Here is a 19,639-nt window from a genome sequence, read left to right on the forward strand (position 1 = left end):
TCACCATTCTGCTGCTAATTTAGTGCATGCTGTCTACATGCAAATGCACGCTTTAACACATTACAATAAACAGAAAGTTAGAGCCAATCATTACAGCAACAAATTTGGGAGAAACATCGAAGTGCCTTTGCATTTACCCTATCATCAAGCAGCAACGAAAGAATTAAAACGAGCTAGATTAAGTCGAAGGTTACAAACCAAAGACAGATAATCGGCTGCAGCCTGCCGGTTCTATATAGTATATGGGATCAAAACAAGAAGCCGAATTGACAGAGCTTTTCGTTCTTAAGTGCTATTTGGCATTGGCCAGCAGCCTTCCTTAAAAATATGTCCATGAGGACTATGGACCGTCTTTACCTTATAATATCAAGCATTGGAAACTCAATAGAACGAACGTTCATCTTTATTTATTTATTTATTTATTTATTTATTTATTTATTTATTTTCTTTTTTTTTTGGGGGGGGGGGTCGCTATGCCCGGATTTTCTTATCCTGTATTTAAATGTACGCCTGTGTCGATAAGCTTACAGCTTAAACAAGATGAAAATCGGCGAGTGAATGCAGCGTGAATTACAGTGCAGTTTCAGTCTGTGCAAAAGGTAGCAGAAAAACGGCAGCTATTAAGTGAAACGTGCTCGTGGTTAAAATTTCTCAGAGCGAATAGGCGAAGGAAATGTTAGAGAGCGAGGCGACACACATGTGCCTTAATTTCCAACCACACTACATCTATTGCATTTATGTACTCGTGTATGCGCTGATTCTCAGATTAAGTTTGCAAATGCTGAAAAGAAGCGCGTGCAGGTGAGGCTAGGCTTCGCTTACTTCCCAGAACTCTGCAGGAAGTATATGCTGACTGTTAGAAAACCGCGATATTTAGCATGCCAGCCCACCAGCCAGAGCCGATGGAGCATGTACACGCGGCAACTTAGTCACACATACAAATTATTACCCATGACATGTACATCTTGCGTTGTTAACTTTATGTTGAACACCTTACATTTCACGATTATTGCAGGTAGATTATTTAGTGTACATAGTGCGACACCAGACATTTTTATTTATTTATTTATTTATTTATTTATTTATTTATTTATTTATTTATTTATAATAGTATCAGTCTCTACTGAGACCATAGCAGGTGGGCACTATGCATATGCACATATACAAAGAACGCTCGTCATGGTAAAAATCCAGCAATACATGTATAACATCAGCTTTGCACTTTACACATAGACAGCTTACACTACATAATGCATACACCAAACACAAATACATGCTAATTTCAAGATAGAATAAATGGCTATTTAGGCATTATACGCTACATACAGCACTACTTACAGAGGGTACATTGAATCATCGTCAGTGCGGCTACGCAAATTTTCTTTCTAATTGCCTTTTCGTGCCTGCCCGATAGTATGTTTCGATGGTGTTAACAGCGCCCGTACGCTAAGGCAATAAGGGACGGGCACAATATAAAAGAGCGTTATGCACTGTGATATCCAGCATTGGAAAATCGATAGAGCGCATGTCTTTCTTTCTTTCTTTCTTTCTTTCTTTCTTTCTTTCTTTCTTTCTTTCTTTCTTTCTTTCTTTCTTTAAGAAAAGATGTGGTCCTCTCGGCCGGTTTCTTATTTCTTTAGAATGTGTGCACTGTGAACGCCATCGAGAAATGAACTTTTACCAACTCGCGCTAGCGTCAACACATGTTCGATAGTGTTGTCTGCTTTCGTGGACGAATGAAACGCGAACAGGAAACTACAAAGTAAAATGCCTGCTCGAAGCACTAACATAACTCGAGTGCACGACCTCGCACCGATGTTTATTCTGTGTTCGAGGATGGTCCCTAACGTGTTCGCGTTTATTTTGTTCACAGTAGTACGGTGCCTCTGCTTATTTATAACATTGTGCAAGTAGAGTGATTTTTTCGTCAGCATTTGATAGCTTATCCAATGTTTCGAGCACTTGGAAGGATGGCGGAATAATCTTTAACAGTTATTTGCTGATTTATTTAGTTTGTTCGTTTGTGACATTCGAGCACTCCACTGACCAATAGCCTGCACAATGCACAACAACCTTCAATCTTCAATGTTTTATACCGTACATGCAGGGTTGTAGCGCAGGCCTGGTTCGTCGATGATGGGACCTCAACAAATTTCAGGTACGCGCTTACTATATATATATATATATATATATATATATATATATATATATATACCACGCATTGTCATCGAAAGATGTCGGTCTTGCTGCGCGCCGACTTTATAATCCAGAAATAGCGTAAAAAACGAAAGACTGGTAGAAACACCTCCTTGAATTTTCGGCACTAACCGACCATGACGTCACTGATTAGGACAATGTCAGATGATGTCGGTAAAGAATAATGACAACTGCGATGCACAACCTAGAGAACTTTCAGAACTTCTTCCGCACAAAATCGGCCCAAAATGCAAAAGCACGCCTTCAAATTCGTAACGTAACGCTGACGTTCATGGCACCGATAAGTCAAGATTTAGACAGGTACATCTGGCATTCGTTTTCCCCGCCGTAGTAATCAGCCATTTTTCGCCAAAATAAACGGAGAGTCACGAGTGAATACCTTAGAATTCTAAACTGATCTAGCGTTGCCATTTAGTTGCCCCTTTGAACTAGCATTCGCCACACGCTTATTCTTATCGACGGACGCAATTGACAACTGTTTGTCGCTTCTTCAGGGCCAGACAGATGCCCCTTGTTGGGCGTCCACATCTCCGGAAGGGACAGGTCTCCGACAGCAGCGCACGGGGGCTACACGTCCTCACGCCACGGGGCGCGGCCCTTGAACTTGGAGTCGTCGTCTTCGCTGTGCGAGCAGCTACCTACGAGGCCCGTAGAACCCGCTGGAACGGTGCAGGAGTTCGCCCGTCTGACGCCGAGTAACCTGGCTCGCTACCAGATGTACTTGTCCAGGACAGAAGACAGTGCCTCGTCCGTCGAGGAGGTGGTGCGGACGAGGTCCGGCAGGACGCTTCGCATGAGACCGACGAGGTAATTCCTCTGGGCATGTGTATATAGACCGTTTCATCGGGCGAGGAGGAAAGGGCGCGCGGAGAGCCTTTCCTCCTCTCTGGCTTGGGCGATCCGGCGCGGCGCTGCTTGAAAGTATTGCTGTCGCGTGCTGCGGAACGATTTCGAGGTGTTTTAGATCTTACTTTGTGAAATTTACGCCATGTTCGTTGATATAAGGTCGTCAGGGAAGCCTTTCGGTGCATCGGTAACTACTGTAGGCAGAAATATGTCTTGGGGGCGCAAAAATGTGACACGCATAATCAGCCGCGGTGTACGAGCATTATCAGTCGCGGTGCGTGTATGTGTTGTTTACTATTTCGCTTATATCGATTTTAATTCAGCAAAAAAAACCGGCGTCTCTGTATTACTAACATTAAATGGTAAATCAGCTCACTGTCTGATCGATTGGCGTAGGCAGTAAAACATAAAAGCATAAGAGCGCATGCTCGTGCACGGCCATCCTAAGGCAACCACGATACATCTGAGCGGCAGGCGCTATCAAATATTTGTGATACACTGGCATCGTTCTCACGCATTTCAAGTCTAGTATGCTTGAAATTACCATATGTCTACGCTAGCCTTGCTGCATGAGGCCCATGGCGCTGCTCAACACAGCGACCACTGCGGTTGGTGAGCCAGCACGATACACATAGAAGCTGCGTGCTTTGGCATTGCCTTTTTGGCCTGTATACAGCCATAATATATGAGACGGTTCGCATAAAAAGAATGCGATGGCTATTTTTGAGCGCAAAATTTCCGTAATACGTGTGAGTGCGTCGTAGAGAACTGAACGAACACAACCGAAAAAAAAAAAATGCGGTTATCATCCTCTTTCTCTAAAAAGCACGAGAAAACGGGCTAACGCCGCACAACGTTTGTAAATATATACCCGCTGATGCCGTATGCTTGTACCATGCGCTATATAAAACAGAGATATCTGTAATCCAGCACCTACTACTGCTTAGGACGCTCGCGCAGTTCGTAAGCGGTCGCTTTGTTGGACAAGCTTAATTCAGACTGTAAGGTGTGCTGCTATTACTAGCCAAAACTATTTTATTCATGGGTGGAAACCTCACCCATCCAACCAAGTAGTCACGCAATGTAACCTGCAGTGAACAGTTTGAACGCTTGTCAAACAGCACAGCTCCTTTCGTAGCAAAACAGTACCCATGCTGTTACGATCGTCGCGTATGTTTTATGGCTCCTAAACCGCAGCTTAGAAATAGAGGACAATACTGCAATAAGGTCACATTAGTGATTGGAACATTTAGAAATACACAATTGATCTCCGAGGCTGATTGTAGGCTCAAATATGCGAGCACACATCGCGCTGCGTCTTCTGTACACCTCAACGCCAGCAGAAATTCCGGCCATGACGCCTTAAACCACTCCAGCACGTCTCACAGAACCATTTACCACGTAGAAGACGCACGTCATACTAAACAGACCGCGCGACCGCGAAAACAAACGCCAGAACCTACCGCCAAGCGTATACTTGCCATGCAAAAGACCGCTTTCACCCAAGCCAGTATGGCGCTGCTCATAGGCGGCGCCACTGCGTTCACAATATGGCGGCGCCTACGAAAAAACGGTCTATATACCGCACGTGTGAACAGAGCTGTTGTGCGGGGCTAAAGCTTCGGGTCGCGTTTGACGGCCGAAAGTGCGTATTATGACGCGCCATCGGTGCTGGGAGTTTAAATATCTTGTCTCTAGACCTAACTAACTTTGGGGACGCATTTAACCATTAAGAAAATTTAAACAAGGCATATAGATTCACTGGAAGATGAAGATGGTGAAGATATACCTTGACGAAGATAAAAGTTGTTGCCTTGAAAAAAAAAAAAGCTAATTTGAGTTGATAACAGATCACTATATGTATTATCTGTTTTTCTTTTTCACGAAGCTTTGCAGTAATCTTCCAGCTTTCTTCTCTTTTGCAAATGCTAGCTATTTTTATAGCTATATACTATACATGACAGCGAAAATTGGGGCATATGGCACTGATCGGTGGCTGTTTGACTGAAGCTCCGGTACAGTTGCTCCAAACTTTGCAATGAAGATCAACGACTGGTAATTCCAAGACGCTTACGAAGATAGAAACGTGTAAACCGGACAACTCTCGCCTCCAAGTGTTTGCTGTTTACTCATGTCTGCTATATGCCTTGGTCGTCGTATTTTGCAATCGGCCCCACGGAACACGAAGAACATGTTCCACGTCTCTTAGTCTTGATGTCTCTGTCCATCGTGTCCGCCTGAGAGTTAGAGCCACGTTGTTTCTCGTTTGCAGTCGTTGTCACTTGTATATAGGGTAACATCGTTTGTACACTTCCGCCATCTCGCTTCGTGCTTTCATTTATTCGTTTCGTTCGCGCATCGCGCACACGATGATGCACGCCTTCAAAGGCTAGCAGCGAGAACAGGCACAGGGCATGAGGTATATAGCGGACACTTGTAAGGTGACCGCGGCACACGCTTGGTGGCCGCATCCACAGTCACCGATGTTCGGCGAGACAGGCGTCCGCACCGCACAAGCGAGCGCTCCGCGGGAGGCGTGAAACCCGATACTTAACACGCGCTAGAGCTCGGCAACGGAAGCGCGACGCGATCTCACGCGCCGGTCGGGGCTCTAGGCCCGTGCGTTGTATTCACCCATCATGGGCACGTGTACGCACGTGCACACAAGCATGCTCGCAACGTATGCTCCTCGCTGCAGACTTCGTGGTGGTTATTTTGTTTCGCTGCCTCGCCCCGACCCCCACCCTTTTCTTTAGTGATATAATTCTTTCATGGTTTCGTGCGCGTCTACTAGTACGTCATTCTGCAATCTATAGGCCGTTACAAAGTTGCGCCAGCAAGGACTTCTCGTTGCATTTCTGAGAGTTGCAGGACTTTCTTTCTATTCAGCACGCCGTCAACGCCCTGAAACAGAGCAAGGGCTCGGAGAGACGCCGTACCGCGGGGGGCTCCGAGTTAATTTTGACCAACTGCAGTTAGTTTTACCAAAGCACAGCGCACGAGCGTTTTTGCATTGAGCTGTCATCGTGATTCGGCCACAACGCGTCGGGAATCGAACAGCGACTTCGTGCTTAATTAGCAGCAAAGCACCGTACCGCTGAGCCCTTGATCGCGGAGGGTGAAGTTTCTTTGCTTGGCAATTCTATAGCATAGCCAAATACTCCCTTCTTCAACGGTGCCCGGAGCCCTCTGTTGCTGCCTCTGAAATGGCTTGTGTTCCACTATTGTGGCTGTACTTATATCTTCGAAAATTTAATTTGAATACTTTTTTTTTCTGGCCACTTCATTTTTACTTATCCTGTTAGGCACTATGAGTGTCATTGGCGCAGCTTGGTTTACTTAGGCGGCACAGGCGTTATGTGCTTGAAGGCCGACATGGTTATGGTTCCTCATACTTACCTACCGAAATCGGCGATGGTCGTGAAGGCCGTAAAGGTATCGCGAGCTGAGCAAACACTTCTGGGCCGCCTATGCTGACGCGGACGGTTACGAATGCCTATTAATTAATTCCCCATCGGAATAGGCGACGGCTGTGCATGTGACAACTCTGGCTGCGAGGAGAGAATTAGCCACCTTCTCTGTGAAAGCTCTCGCTATTGAGTGTGCTTGTAAGAGAACTCTCGACCACATAGAGCGGACGATTGTCTCTTGTCGGAAGCGAGAATCCTCGGACACTGATCGAAATCGTCGTCAGTACAGAAAGGGCTGAACGCTTTGTTGCGCTTCTTGAGGGCGTGCAGATTGAGTGACGGACCTTGAAAGTTGTGCTCTACATTAGCATATGTTCAGTTATTTGCTGTGCGAGTTCGTATGCATTGTACAGTACTTCGCTATCTTTTTGTCTATTTATTGGCACCGTGTCTGTTATGCTGTTCATTGCTTTACTATAGTAATATATACAGATATTTCTCTTGGCCGCCATGCTCTCTTCTTTTTTTCCCCTTTTTTATTTCAATAGCACTTATATGGACACTACAGGCGCATTTCTGCCGTCGGCGTCGCCTCGATGTTCAGTATATAAAGTCCAAGCGCGACGACACCGTCGCCGCGTGTTGTGTGCTGTATGTGCGAGTGAAAGCTTGCGAGCGTCAGCCAACGATCGCGGCTCAATGTCGCGCGCGCAAAAGAGGAAAGCGGAAACGAAGCGCGCCGTCTTCCGTCGCGCTGGTAGCTTCCTATGCGCTGTGCTTTCGACGCTTATAGTTCGCGTTAAAGCGAGACGCAGCACGAAGGTCACTTCGCTCGCTACTGCTGCCGCGCTTCCTCACTCCAGTGCTTTGACAGCCAGCTTCCGCGGTCATCTAGTGAGATGTGTTCATGTTTACCTGCGCGCGCGGGACACCGTGCTTGTTAATTTATTTAGTAAGGGAATGCTTACGAGTTTATATAGACGATAAATTTACTATATTTACTTCGTATAGCTGTCTACTAATTTGCTATCGTTATCAATGGATGCTTCGCCTTTCGGGCGAAACTGCGACTTTCTTTGGGGGGGGAGGGGGAGGGGGGGCACTGTGTAGGCCCAAGATCTTAACATATATATGTATGGTGAGACGCAGTCACTTTATAAAGGTGACTGCGTCTCTTTCTTTTATTTTCGGTTCAATGAAAAACATCGTGAATAATAATAATAATAATATTTGGGGTTTTACGTGCCAAAACCACTTTCTGATTATGAGGCACGCCGTAGTGGAGGACTCCGGAAATTTTGACCACCTGGGGTTCTTTAACGTGCACCTAAATCTAAGCACACGGGTGTTTTCGCATTTCGCCCCCATCGAAATGCGGCCGCCGTGGCCGGGATTCGATCCCGCGACCTCGTGCTCAGCAGCCCAACACCATAGCCACTGAGCAACCACGGCGGGTGATCGTGAATAATATACAAGTATAGAGACATGGCTTTGTACTCGATGCGGAGAATCCTTGAATGCAAAGCAAGCTGAGAGAGAGAAAGCTCTTTAATGGAGTGTAGAGAATTCAGCATAGCATGTATGCGGCCGCTACACGCTAATCTGCACAGGGAAGGGTGTGGGGAACAGAACGCCCCTGTGAGGCGTTGAGGGGAAAAATGACAAGAAAATGTATGATCACGGTAAGTACAGGTTAAACAAACGGGTTGACGCTCATATAAGCATAATCTACGGCTTGTCAGTTATGTCATGCAGTGTTTTTTAAGGAGTGAGAAAAATAAACTGAAAGACGGCGCTGCGTTTGAAGGAGTATGTCGGCATACTTCCTAGCTCTAACGGTTCTTGGGGACCAGAGCCCGTTATGCTAAAATAAAAGGTCCTCTCGTATCTGTGAGCTGCGCATTCCTGCCAAATGTGTTCTGTGGTTTCTAATGTGACATAGTTATCAGAATAATGAACAACAGTCAGTACAAGACGGCGCAGGTAAGGTTGCCGGTGAGTGTGGCGTTTAAACGGAGCTAATGATACGTTCTCTCAAGGGGACGAGGAAGTCTTGAATTTGGAACAGAATCAATAGAGGGGAGAAGGAAATTCTGCGTACTGAGTGAAAATGCTCCATGTACTACAGGTTTCCTTCAATCGACTCACTTGGGATCGCTGCTGGTCGCATAGAATATTCAGGGCACCTGCGACTTCCGCCGGTGGATTTAGTGCTTTATCTTCCACCTCTCTTGTTGAAGGCTTGGTTCTGTAGTCCCCTCTCGCAGTACATACATTGCGCCTGCTCCGATATGGTCTTGGTAAATTGCTCTGAACGCATTCATATCTATCTGTGTTTACGGCGCGCTCCTGTCGCAACCTGCGGAAATGACTGGCTCCGATTCGGCGTCCTCCTCCTTCTTATAGGGCCACTTCGTTAAACGTGTGTGTTTGTTCGCGCACATGTTACCGCCAGCGGCATATCGAGCCTATTTTATAAAGAAAATCGCAAATTCCTGTTTAAGCGACGCGACTCTATCGCTGTTCCCTTCCGAAATAGCATTCATTAATCACCCGCGTATGGGATTGTAGTAAAACATATTCTGTGTTGGTTTAAATTTTGTACAGTTATATAAATTAAATTCAGAGGTTTCACGTGCCAAAACCACGATCTGATTTTGGGGTATACGCCGCAATGAGGGATACCAGATTAATTTTGACCACCTGGGGGTCTTTAACGTGCACCCAATGCACGGTACACGGGCGTTTCTCTTTCTTTCTTTCTTTTTTTTTTTTGTTGCATTCCGCCCCCATCGGAATGTGGTCGTCGCGACCGGAATTTGATCCCACGACCTCGTGCTTAGCAGCGCAACACCGAAGTCACTAATGCTATCTTCGGCTGGTCGTTTCTGAGCACTCTGGAGCGCTCTCGCGAGCGGCGTTGTCTTCGACTGGTTGAAAGAGGGTGCGCGCCCTGCGTTCGGCTGGTTCTTCTCGATTGCTCTCCCCTATCTTGGAGCGCTCTGAGGCGCTCCGAGCCCTGTCGTCGGAGCAGACATCGAGATTGAAACGTCATCGCAGCGCCGCGTCGCTGCTGTTGGCGTCGGCCCACCGTAACCTTGGCGACCTAGGCCACTGCATGCTGGCGTCTCGACGAACGTTCGTCCCGCCGGCACGTCCGCCGGTTTTTCGGGCAGCGCCGGGAGCTTTGGATAGGCGAAACATCGGACGTTGGCAGTAGTCACGTGGTTTCGCATCAGCAATTTCCTCCTCCGAGAGCGAGTCGCACATTCGGTTTGCGCGCTTGTCCCCTACCTTTGAGCTCGGGAAACGACCGATCTACCCGACTCTGCTTCGGGGCATACAGGCGACCAGTCGAAGATACCATAAGAAACCACGGCAGGCATGTGCAGTCGCCGAATGCTGTCAGCGCATGCGCTCCTGTTTGTTAAACCGCAAGTATACAGGGGCGTGTTTTCACTTCAATAAAATAAAATGATAGAGCACTTACACTGTTTCTATGCGCGTTCTTCTGTGACGTCTCTCCCTTTGCATTTGCGCAGCAATTGACTAATACCAACAGCCAAACATTACCTATATTTTTGTCATTAGCCTAAAAGAAATTACATGCTTTGCCATTATGACCTACCTGTGTTATTATTATGTCTTGTGTAACCTATTGTTTACATAATCCTAACTTGTACTGTTGATACCTAAAATTAACCCTACAGTTTTATTACAAGATTGTTTAATCTTGGCTGCTACCATGTGGTTTTTTTTAGCATATTGTTTAGCCATGCCTACTAAATTAAAAAAATTCTGGGTGTTGGGTGCCAAAAGCTGTGCTTATTGTCGATATATTTTTTGTGATCACATTTGTACATGTTTGTACGTCACGTGTTAAGGCTACATATATGCACATGCCCTTCCTGTTATGATCCCCGATGTGATCGACAGTATTAGTAAATAAATAATTATGCTTTGTAGCAATCACGAACCAAGCTAGCCCGTCGAGATGTTCTCCCCGGGTGCACCACGAGTGCGCCCGATGGCAAAGCGACGATTCAGCGATCGACGTCGCGCGCAGGTGTCGCCTGCAGGAGCGGCCCCGCAAGAAGCGCCACGTGCTGCAGAGCATGGCCCGGCCGCTGAAGAAGTGGCTCATCCGCCACCGCGAGAAGCCGTACCCGAGCAAGGCCGAGAAGCTGGCGCTGGCGCTCGGCTCGCACATGACGCTCGAACAGGTGTCCAACTGGTTCGCCAACGCGCGCCGAAGGCTTAAGAACACGGTACGTATTACGCGTCGCTTGCTGGCCGACATTCGTGGCGTGCGGAGGCTGGAGCTTTCAAAAGATGAAGCGCCAACAGCGATGGCACACTATAGGAAGGAACAAAGACAGGACAAGGTTCTTTGTTCCTTCCTAGTGTGCCGTCACTGTTGGCGCTTCATCTTTTGAAAGCTATGCACCAACTAGCCCCACAACGTGTTTTACTGCGGAGGCTGGAGCTTTCAAAAGATGAAGCGCCAACAGCGATGGCACACTATAGGAAGGAACAAAGACAGGACAAGGTTCTTTGTTCCTTCCTAGTGTGCCGTCACTGTTGGCGCTTCATCTTTTGAAAGCTATGCACCAACTAGCCCCACAACGTGTTTTACTGCGGAGGCTGGAGCTTTCAAAAGATGAAGCGCCAACAGCGATGGCACACTATAGGAAGGAACAAAGACAGGACAAGGTTCTTTGTTCCTTCCTAGTGTGCCGTCACTGTTGGCGCTTCATCTTTTGAAAGCTATGCACCAACTAGCCCCACAACGTGTTTTACTGCGGAGGCTGGAGCTTTCAAAAGATGAAGCGCCAACAGCGATGGCACACTATAGGAAGGAACAAAGACAGGACAAGGTTCTTTGTTCCTTCCTAGTGTGCCGTCACTGTTGGCGCTTCATCTTTTGAAAGCTATGCACCAACTAGCCCCACAACGTGTTTTACTGCGGAGGCTGGAGCAGCGAGAGTCCGCTTGAGCAAAGGGAACAAAAGAACCGGTAAGCCCGACAGTGTATAGTTATAGGCCTCTGACGGGCAAAGGCATAATGAAAAAATAAGAATAAGTAAAATAAAGTAAAAGAAAGCCCAGATTTCGACATTATAGACGACGTGCACTGACGCCATCGTAGCGGCCATGCTGGTGCACTAGCAAGGCGACAAGCTGGGTCCGTGTTGTCACGTGAAAGATATTGTTACGGGGATGCTGGGAGCATAGAAGATTATATTTACAATATGTATACAAAATGAGTCTGAGTAGTTAAGATGGCTGACCACCAACAACCCGCAGCAGCCAGCGTCTCGCGATCTTCTTCTTCCTCTCTTCGTTCATCCTTCCGTAACAATATCAATAGTACGAGAAGAGAGTGCTTCTTGTGGGGTACGTCACACGATTACGCGGGTATCTTCGAATGTAAGAGCTGCGATAGTACTCCACTATCTTGGCCCGAAATCAAGGTATATTTTCATGCCACGAGGACCGCTGTCTTGGATCTTCATTGACTATATTGACAGACAGGACACCAGAAACTTGTGAACAGGCGCAGAAGCTTTATTACAGGTCGTTATTGCCACTGAAGGTCGGCTTCTTAGCAGGACAGCCGTGCCTGCGGTTTGTTCCTCGACACACAACACTTCGTTAATGCGTTATTCAAAGCGTTCCCCATTGAGCACGCGATGGTAGAGGCGAGCAGTGATATTTTGAGCGATATACGCAGTAACAGCACGCAGAAAGGCGCACGGGCTCCCAAACACAGGCAACAGTATAATATGTATAATAATATAATAATAACTTTATTTCCATCTACTTGATGGAGTACAACGATGCCTTCACCGCAGGGAGTAACTTTATGCGGGAAAGCCATGTCAAAGTTTTACAGCGAAGTTGTTAAGGGCTACTTTCCTCACTATCGTGTCCGCGTGTAGAAAAAAAAAGAACACCTCCGAAGATAGTGCAATACCGGGCCGACCCGCGGCGGAGGCGACGCAGGCGTTAAGCACTCCCCATACGTGGGCCGATCCCGAAGCTAGTACAATGCCGGGACGACCCGCGGCGGAGGTGCAGTTCGCCATAAGGGGCCCACAAACACAGCTATGATGATCAGCCTTCTTCACAGAGTGGAAGGGCACTGAGATTCTTAATGCTTGGTTATGTGTGCGTGCATGTGCGTACGTGCCTGTGTATGTTTTGAAGCGGTAAGCGGGCATCCTCCTGTATACAGCGTGAAGCTACGCGATAAATCTGAACAGATTTATTTAAAGGACATTTATGTAGGAAACTTGGTGGAATTTTTCATTTACAGCGAACTTCTTGAGGAACCCACCGTGTGTGTATGTATTTTTGTAGTGTAGTGCCTAACTGTAGTGCCTTCTGATTCACTGTACCGACCGACCCATAAGCTGTAGTGCCTTCCGACCCACTCTCACTGAATAACAGGAGCCCTTTTGATATTGTAGACGGGCACATTGCTAATGCAGCTCCAATTAATTTTCTCTTCAGCTTCCCTTTAACTCCTCCTGTCTCTTTTTCTGTCTCTCTCGCCTGCGCATAGGTGTACGTTCCAGGTATGAACTGGGGTGACCGCATTCGCCAGTACAACAACTTCATCTCGGGCAACACCGAGCCGCTGAGCATCAGCTCTGATGACAGCATCTGGGACAGCGACTGCGAGCAGCGCGGAGGAGACGATGACGACAGGCTCGCCGAAGAAGAGGGAGACAGCAGACCGCTGCAAGGTATCGCAGACGCACGCGTTGCGACTCCACGATAGCAGTGTCGTTTGCTTCCTTATCGAGTTTTGGGAAAACTCCTTATTACTATTTTTTGAAGCGACGCTTGTATTGGCTCACAAGTTTCAATGGTGTTGTCGTGGTCACACACACACACACACACACACACACACACACACACACACACACACACACACACACACACACACACACACACACACACACACACACACACACACACACACACACACACACACACACACACACACACACACACACACACACACACACACACACACAAAAAAAAAAAAAAAACAGTTGCTCCCAGAACAGAGCAGCTGCTTTGTTCAGCTGTTGGTTTGATGAGTTAGCAGTTGCGCCGGCGCCGGAGCGTGAGTCATTAGCAAGGATTCCAGCTGCATGGGCGTGCGCACACACCACGCGCGACTAATCAGAGCCGCGGTTCGCTTCTGCCGGGAAGGGAAAGGGCAGGAAAGTGTATGGCGCGTGCTGCGCCGGCAATTGTTTCTGTTCAGTTCAGTCTCGGAAAACGGTTGGGGCGGCCACGCGTTGTGCGTTCCTCCGAGGAACCGCCAGCCTTCGACGAGCAGCGGCTAAAACTCGCCCGTGAAAGGACTCGCCGTCGGCGTGCGGATCCATCCGTTAGAGCTGCCCGAGCCCAGGCAAGCTGACAGCAACGAAAAGATCTCGAGCTGAGGGAGCAGGAGGCCGAAGTAATCGGGCACCGTTACCTGTGGGTTACTTAACCGTAACAAAGGTCAGGTGCACGCAGGACAAGCTTCGCTTACCCTCATTTTTCAGTAGGGGAAGGGTTGGTAATTTTGTTTCACAGGAAATAGGGTCATTCACTATATATTTGTAGTCATGTTATATTAGATGTGCAGACGACATATAATGCTGGCTCGTACGCCGGCAACTATTTAGCAGAAACTGAGGCTGCCAGTCAACCGAGATCGCGCATTTCGGGATGCGATTGGCGCAAGAGAACTTGCGAGCACGGCGATGCGATTCATGTCACAATAGTGTTTTCACCAGTTAACCATTACATCGGTTGTATTTCAGTTAACCTGTTCATCATTGGTTGCATCAGGTTTCATACACCACTTTAACCGATTAATTGTTTCAAAAGAACTTCTCGTTCTTGGCATAGCTGGTGCATACTATACTAAATATGTTTACCCGTAGAGAGACGAATGCATAGTCATACGCAATACCTCGGGATACTCAGGACACGCACACACACAATGTAGAATGGCTGGAACGTAGAAGTGACATGGTACGCCAATGTTACCGCAATCAAAGTCTATCGACAAAACACCTCGTCGCTTGTTTACTGGACTCGCATAGATGGGGAATTCGGGATGGAGTTCAAGCACGGACGTGCGAAGCAGCGACACAAGACGCGCGAGTGCACGTCGCACGTGTCGCGTTCACTCTGAGCCAAATGTCGCCTGACGCAGGTGCAGCACGGGAGAACCACGCGCGCGCCGAGCTGTTCGAGCACAGCTACTCGGCCACCGCTTTGCAAAAGGGCCAGGCACCACCTGGGGCTCGCGGGGCCGCGGCGGCGACGACCACACCGCGGCCGAAGCGGCCTCGCTGCGCCGACGGAGAACCAGGTCCCGGTGGCAAGCGACCACGGCCCTCGTGTGACTCGGACAGCCCGTCGGAGAACGATTCGGACGACGAATCTACCACGGTTGGCGCCGTGGACGAGCCATCGCAATCAGCACCACCTCCTACTCTTCAACGCCGTGAGTGTGCTCCTTTCTTTCTTTCTTTCTTTCTTTCTTTCTTTCTTTCTTTCTTTCTTTCTTTCTTTCTTTCTTTCTTTCTTTCTTTCGCAGTTTCTTTTTTTTTCGGGGGATTTGCCGCAGGGCATGCGGTAGTAAAGAAATGAAGAAAAGGGTCATCGAATAAACACATGCAGCCCTACGCGGTGCAGGTACTGTAGCAGTGGGTTTGCGCATTTGCCTCTGGAACATTTGATTTAGTTTGGCCTCCTTGAGCTTGCTGTGCCTAATATCCTGATCACCAAGGCACAATCCCAAAGAGCGGTGGATGTTCGCTGTAGACACAGAAGCAGGAAGCAGGGCTGTCACTTGCAGATCCCCAGGCCCACGTGCCAGCAAGTGTCAGGGGCACCCGAGCCCGAAGCCTTTGGACACAAACTCACGCCACCCGGGAGATGTTGCGGGGTTATTAAGTGCGTTTCTCTGTACAGAGCACTGTTGTCTCTTCTCTAGCAGGGAAGCATTTTAGCCACAGCAGTGGGTAAAAAAGTTGGTTTAGATGTCCACAAGAAGAATTCAGAAGTGCCAATTGAAATTTTCGCCCTCTTTCTGCGGATCTGAACATTCGTGTCACGTCATATGTCATGCTTCTCCGTTGGCACGCGGTTGTCAAGACGGCGGCAGTGAACTACACTGCAAAGGACAGCAACATCGTGAACCGGGAAAATTGTCTTCTGAACTGGATGACATGTGGGTAGCTGCAAACCATGGTTACAAATCAAATAACTTTGTTTCTATCGTTTCTCGTGATAGTCCTGCATGCTTAAATCTCACCCAAAGAGGCCCGACACAACACTGTACGTGTTAATCTGTGCAAAGTTCCCAGATGCCGAGAGTTTATTTATTAGTCGATCTTTGTTTATTATGTATAGGAATTATCCTGACTTCTCTTAGCTTTGGGAGCCCATATGAAATAATAATAATAATGAGTGGGAAAATGTCGTAAGTGAGCAACAGTTATGTGTTTTAGGTACTGAAGTGCGCTCAATTTTTGGCTTTTATTTATTTGTTTCGTAAGTAAACTTCTCTCTCTCTCTCTCTCTCTCTCTCTATCTCTCTGGTCTTCTTTGTTCTTTGTGGTGGCCAGGCCCGGTGGCTGGCTCGCCTCAAGCGCCACTACCGGTGCCGCCATCTGGCGTCAAGCGGCGCCTGTTCGACTCGGAAGAAGACTCGACGCAGATGTCGCCGGCTATCAAGAAGTACAAGACGAGCATGCTGCTGCGCTACATCGGCGCCAACCTGCGAGAACCCCCGGAACGCGAAACAGCGTTCGGCGTCCAGGCGGCGAGCAAGCAGTCACGGCAGACCTCCAAGCGACCGCGCGAGGAACAGCAACAGACCGCCCGTGCTAACGAACCCAAGAGAGTTGTGCGCGAAGGTATACACTCTTCATAGTACCAGCAGAATATCGATGAAAGTGAAGTATTGAGGAAAGTAAAGGCTAAGCATGGTCGCGCCTAGTTGGCTACCCTACACGTGGGGAAGGTGAAAGGTGTATGAAAAGATAAGAGAGAGAGGGAGAGATATAGAAAGGATTTATAAAAAGGCAAGGAGGATAAACAGGGGTAGTTCAGGTTAGCTACTCTGCTCGACGAAGAGGGGGGATGGATAAGGGGATAGAAAGAGAGTAGCAACAACTTGACTCGGGCGCATTGTTTCATCTCGAATGTAGCTATAGAAGCAGAGCGAAGTGGCGAGGACAAGATTTGTTCTTCTTGTCCTCGTCCCTTCGCGCTGCTTCAGGCTACATTCGAGAAAGATAACGATGTAGACCGCGCACGCAATTCAGTGGTAGCAACGGTGGCAAGCAGCGTTCTTAATGTCTATTTGTTGGCCCGAGACCACAGGAACTTCTGCAACACAGGTATAGCCATCTGTGCGGAGTTCCTTTGGGAGCACTGGCCTAGAACTGTATGTTCTGAGAGCGGACGATTGTCCAGTTTATCGAATTGCGCGCATGACTTCCCTCTCGGCACTGTGTATAAAATAAAAAAGGGAAAGAATCAGTGTACACACATCCGCGGATGAATGTTCACTATCGAGCATTCATAAGCGCTCGTATGTGCCCGCCGTAGTGATGTAGTGGCTTTGGCGTTGCGCTGCTGCCCGAAGGTGTGGGATCGAATCCCGGCGGCTATGGCCTCATTTCGATGCGGGGCAAAATGCAAACTCGCCCGTTTAACGTGCATTGCGCGCACGTCAATAAACCCTGAGTGGTCCAAATGAATCCGAAGGCCTTAACATCATATCGTGGTTTTGGCACGTGACACCCCAGAATTTAATTAATTTAATTTTAAGCACTCGTATAGTCCAGTTGCCTTTAACTCTTGGTGGCCTTGTGCACATACTAAAGTTCTTCAGTCAAGGTACCAGGATCTTCCGAGAGCGGCCTGTCGTCTAGGCGGCTGATGCTACTCTAAGCGGCTGATGGTCTGCAGTTTTGTCACACCCACAATTATGGCATGTGCCGCTGTTGGTCATTTCAGCTGGGAATGAGTAAGCGTCCCTAAATACGGTTCCCAACCACACACGGCGCCCAACCACAAACACACTCAAGTTGTTTCGCGTGGTCGGAAGATAGAATAAACGAGAAAATGAAGGGAAAGAAACACACACACACACACACACACACACACACACACACACACACACACACACACACACACACACACACACACACACACACACACACACACACACACACACACACACACACACACACACACACACACACACACACACACACACACACACAAACACACACACCACGTGACCCGCTTCCCACACTTTACACACATGCACTTTTTTTTCCGCTTTGACACTCCTAATGTTCACGCATCGAAAAAAAAGGAAAGATATTAGCAGTATGTATGTGCTGGTGCATGCAGGTGCCGTAAAATCGTGCGTATATATATTGTGCATAGAATGGCATCTGCTCAAGCCTGATTAACAAGAAGAACGCCTACTGGAATTTGTCGTATAGGTTCAGCCTGAAGGTAAATGATTTCCGAAAGATTGAACAATGTTTGCCGTAAGGTCACGGGCAAGTCATGTAATGCATTGATCAGATAGCAGGCGGACTGTTGGAGTTGTAGAATGGGTTTCAAGGAAAGGAATACACAATCAGTGGCGATAAATGATCCTGAATATACTAAAAAAATTGGAGACTTAGAAAAGAGTTGGTTGACGCAGGACAGGGACAAATGCGAATCACAGACCGGCTCTTACTGCGGTTGAAGACGGTGGTGATAGTTCCGTGATGCCTTGTTTCTTTTGTTGTTGTTGTTGTTGTTTTATTTTTATTTTTCACCAACTCTCGTTTACTGTTTGTACAGGTCAAAGACCAGCAGCGAAGAAAAGGAAGTGCATCGCTGAACCGTCCAGGTAAAACTATGTTCTCAGTTTGATATTTCTGTAATCATTTCTTGAAATAAGGACACATAATGTTTTCCTCACTAAGACTTGGTTGGCACCTCCCCTCAACCCCTTCCCTGGTTCGCAGTGCTGCCAATTTGCGGTGGACGGAAATCGAAGCGGCGGAAGCGCTGACGCACCTCTCACAGTCCTCGGCGCTGTGCTGGTCACAGCAGCCGCAGCAGCAGCGCGTATCGTAGCCAGCCATCTCCGCCGTGCGGTTCTGCGGGCGCTGATAATACGCCGAGCCGCGACTTCTGTCTGTGATATCGACGCCATCGTTCGCCGCGCTACAACCATCGCTTTCTTGTGTGTGTGTCTGCATGTATGTCCGTGACGCACCGTGGTTTTAGCAGAGGTGCATAGTCACTTAAAAGTCACTATTTGCGAAGTTCTCGTGCGTGTTAGAACTCAGGCACAAGGTTAAATTCGTTTAATTCAGAGTCGTTGTGGATGGGAGAATAAGCAGGATTACTCGCGGATAGCTTATCCATAAGAAAGGGTGAGTGATCGGTCTGAGGAACCTTCATCCAGCCGGATAATAGGGAGCTTTAGAAATGGGGGACCCAAAGCTAGCGGCTGGCGCACAAGAGAACGCAGAGTAAACAATTCAAGATGTATACAAATGAGTGCGTGTTTTGGGCTATAGGCAAATCCGCTTGAGAGAGCTGTTTCTAAATCTCCCTAACGTGCACTGTATATATCCCTATTGAAAAAAGAAAGAAAGAAACCGTGTTCCCCATAACTCCTATATCCAATATCATCATATGACATATGGGAAAAAGAAGTTTTTTATATGGAAACCCGTAGGTTTCATATCGGATTATTGGGCATGGTAGTTATGTGGCATATGGATTTTTGAAACAGAGTACGCGAATGGAAAGAAGAATGATTAGTGACGTGGAGAAAATTAGAAAAAGGAGAAGCGTAGACTATTCATGACATGACGAGATGTATCACCGCAGAGATTTGTGGTGTGGAAAAGGAACCTACGTCGTTTGGTACACCAGCGTATCGTCTCTTATGGCTCGATAGGCTCGATGAAGTTAAAAAAAAGACAGAAACAGTGGCGTTCTGTATATGCTGGAGCAATAAGTACGTTCTGCCGTATGTCGTGCGCAAATGCACAGAGTGAGACGTTTATCAGAGACGTTCCTGTACGTCTTTGAAGCTAAAGTCAGTTCTACGAAAA

At 47.7% G+C, this 19,639-nt stretch overlaps 1 protein-coding gene across 1 annotated transcript; it reads left to right on the forward strand.

Annotated features, from left to right (window-relative positions):
* LOC126541737 (uncharacterized) lies at positions 1-19,639 on the forward strand. Its single transcript, XM_072286450.1, has 8 exons — positions 1-2,158; positions 2,712-3,024; positions 10,540-10,741; positions 13,042-13,225; positions 14,701-14,994; positions 16,121-16,411; positions 18,369-18,417; positions 18,536-19,639. Exons 1-8 carry the CDS (start codon positions 2,134-2,136, stop codon positions 18,645-18,647), a joined length of 1,470 nt encoding a protein of 489 aa, XP_072142551.1. The 5' UTR covers positions 1-2,133; the 3' UTR covers positions 18,648-19,639.

This window comes from Dermacentor andersoni, chromosome 2 (assembly GCF_023375885.2).
Source record: "Dermacentor andersoni chromosome 2, qqDerAnde1_hic_scaffold, whole genome shotgun sequence".
Lineage (NCBI taxonomy): Eukaryota > Metazoa > Arthropoda > Arachnida > Ixodida > Ixodidae > Dermacentor > Dermacentor andersoni.

What these genes read in the sequence shown, in the direction of transcription:
- LOC126541737 (XM_072286450.1), top strand. Translation starts at nt 2,134, where the DNA reads ATGATGGGACCTCAACAAATTTCAG. An exon ending in GCCGAAGGCTTAAGAACACG is followed by an intron (nt 10,742 to 13,041) that starts GTACGTATTACG and finishes GCCTGCGCATAG; the next exon opens with GTGTACGTTCCAGGTATGAA. An exon ending in ACCTCCTACTCTTCAACGCC is followed by an intron (nt 14,995 to 16,120) that starts GTGAGTGTGCTC and finishes TGTGGTGGCCAG; the next exon opens with GCCCGGTGGCTGGCTCGCCT.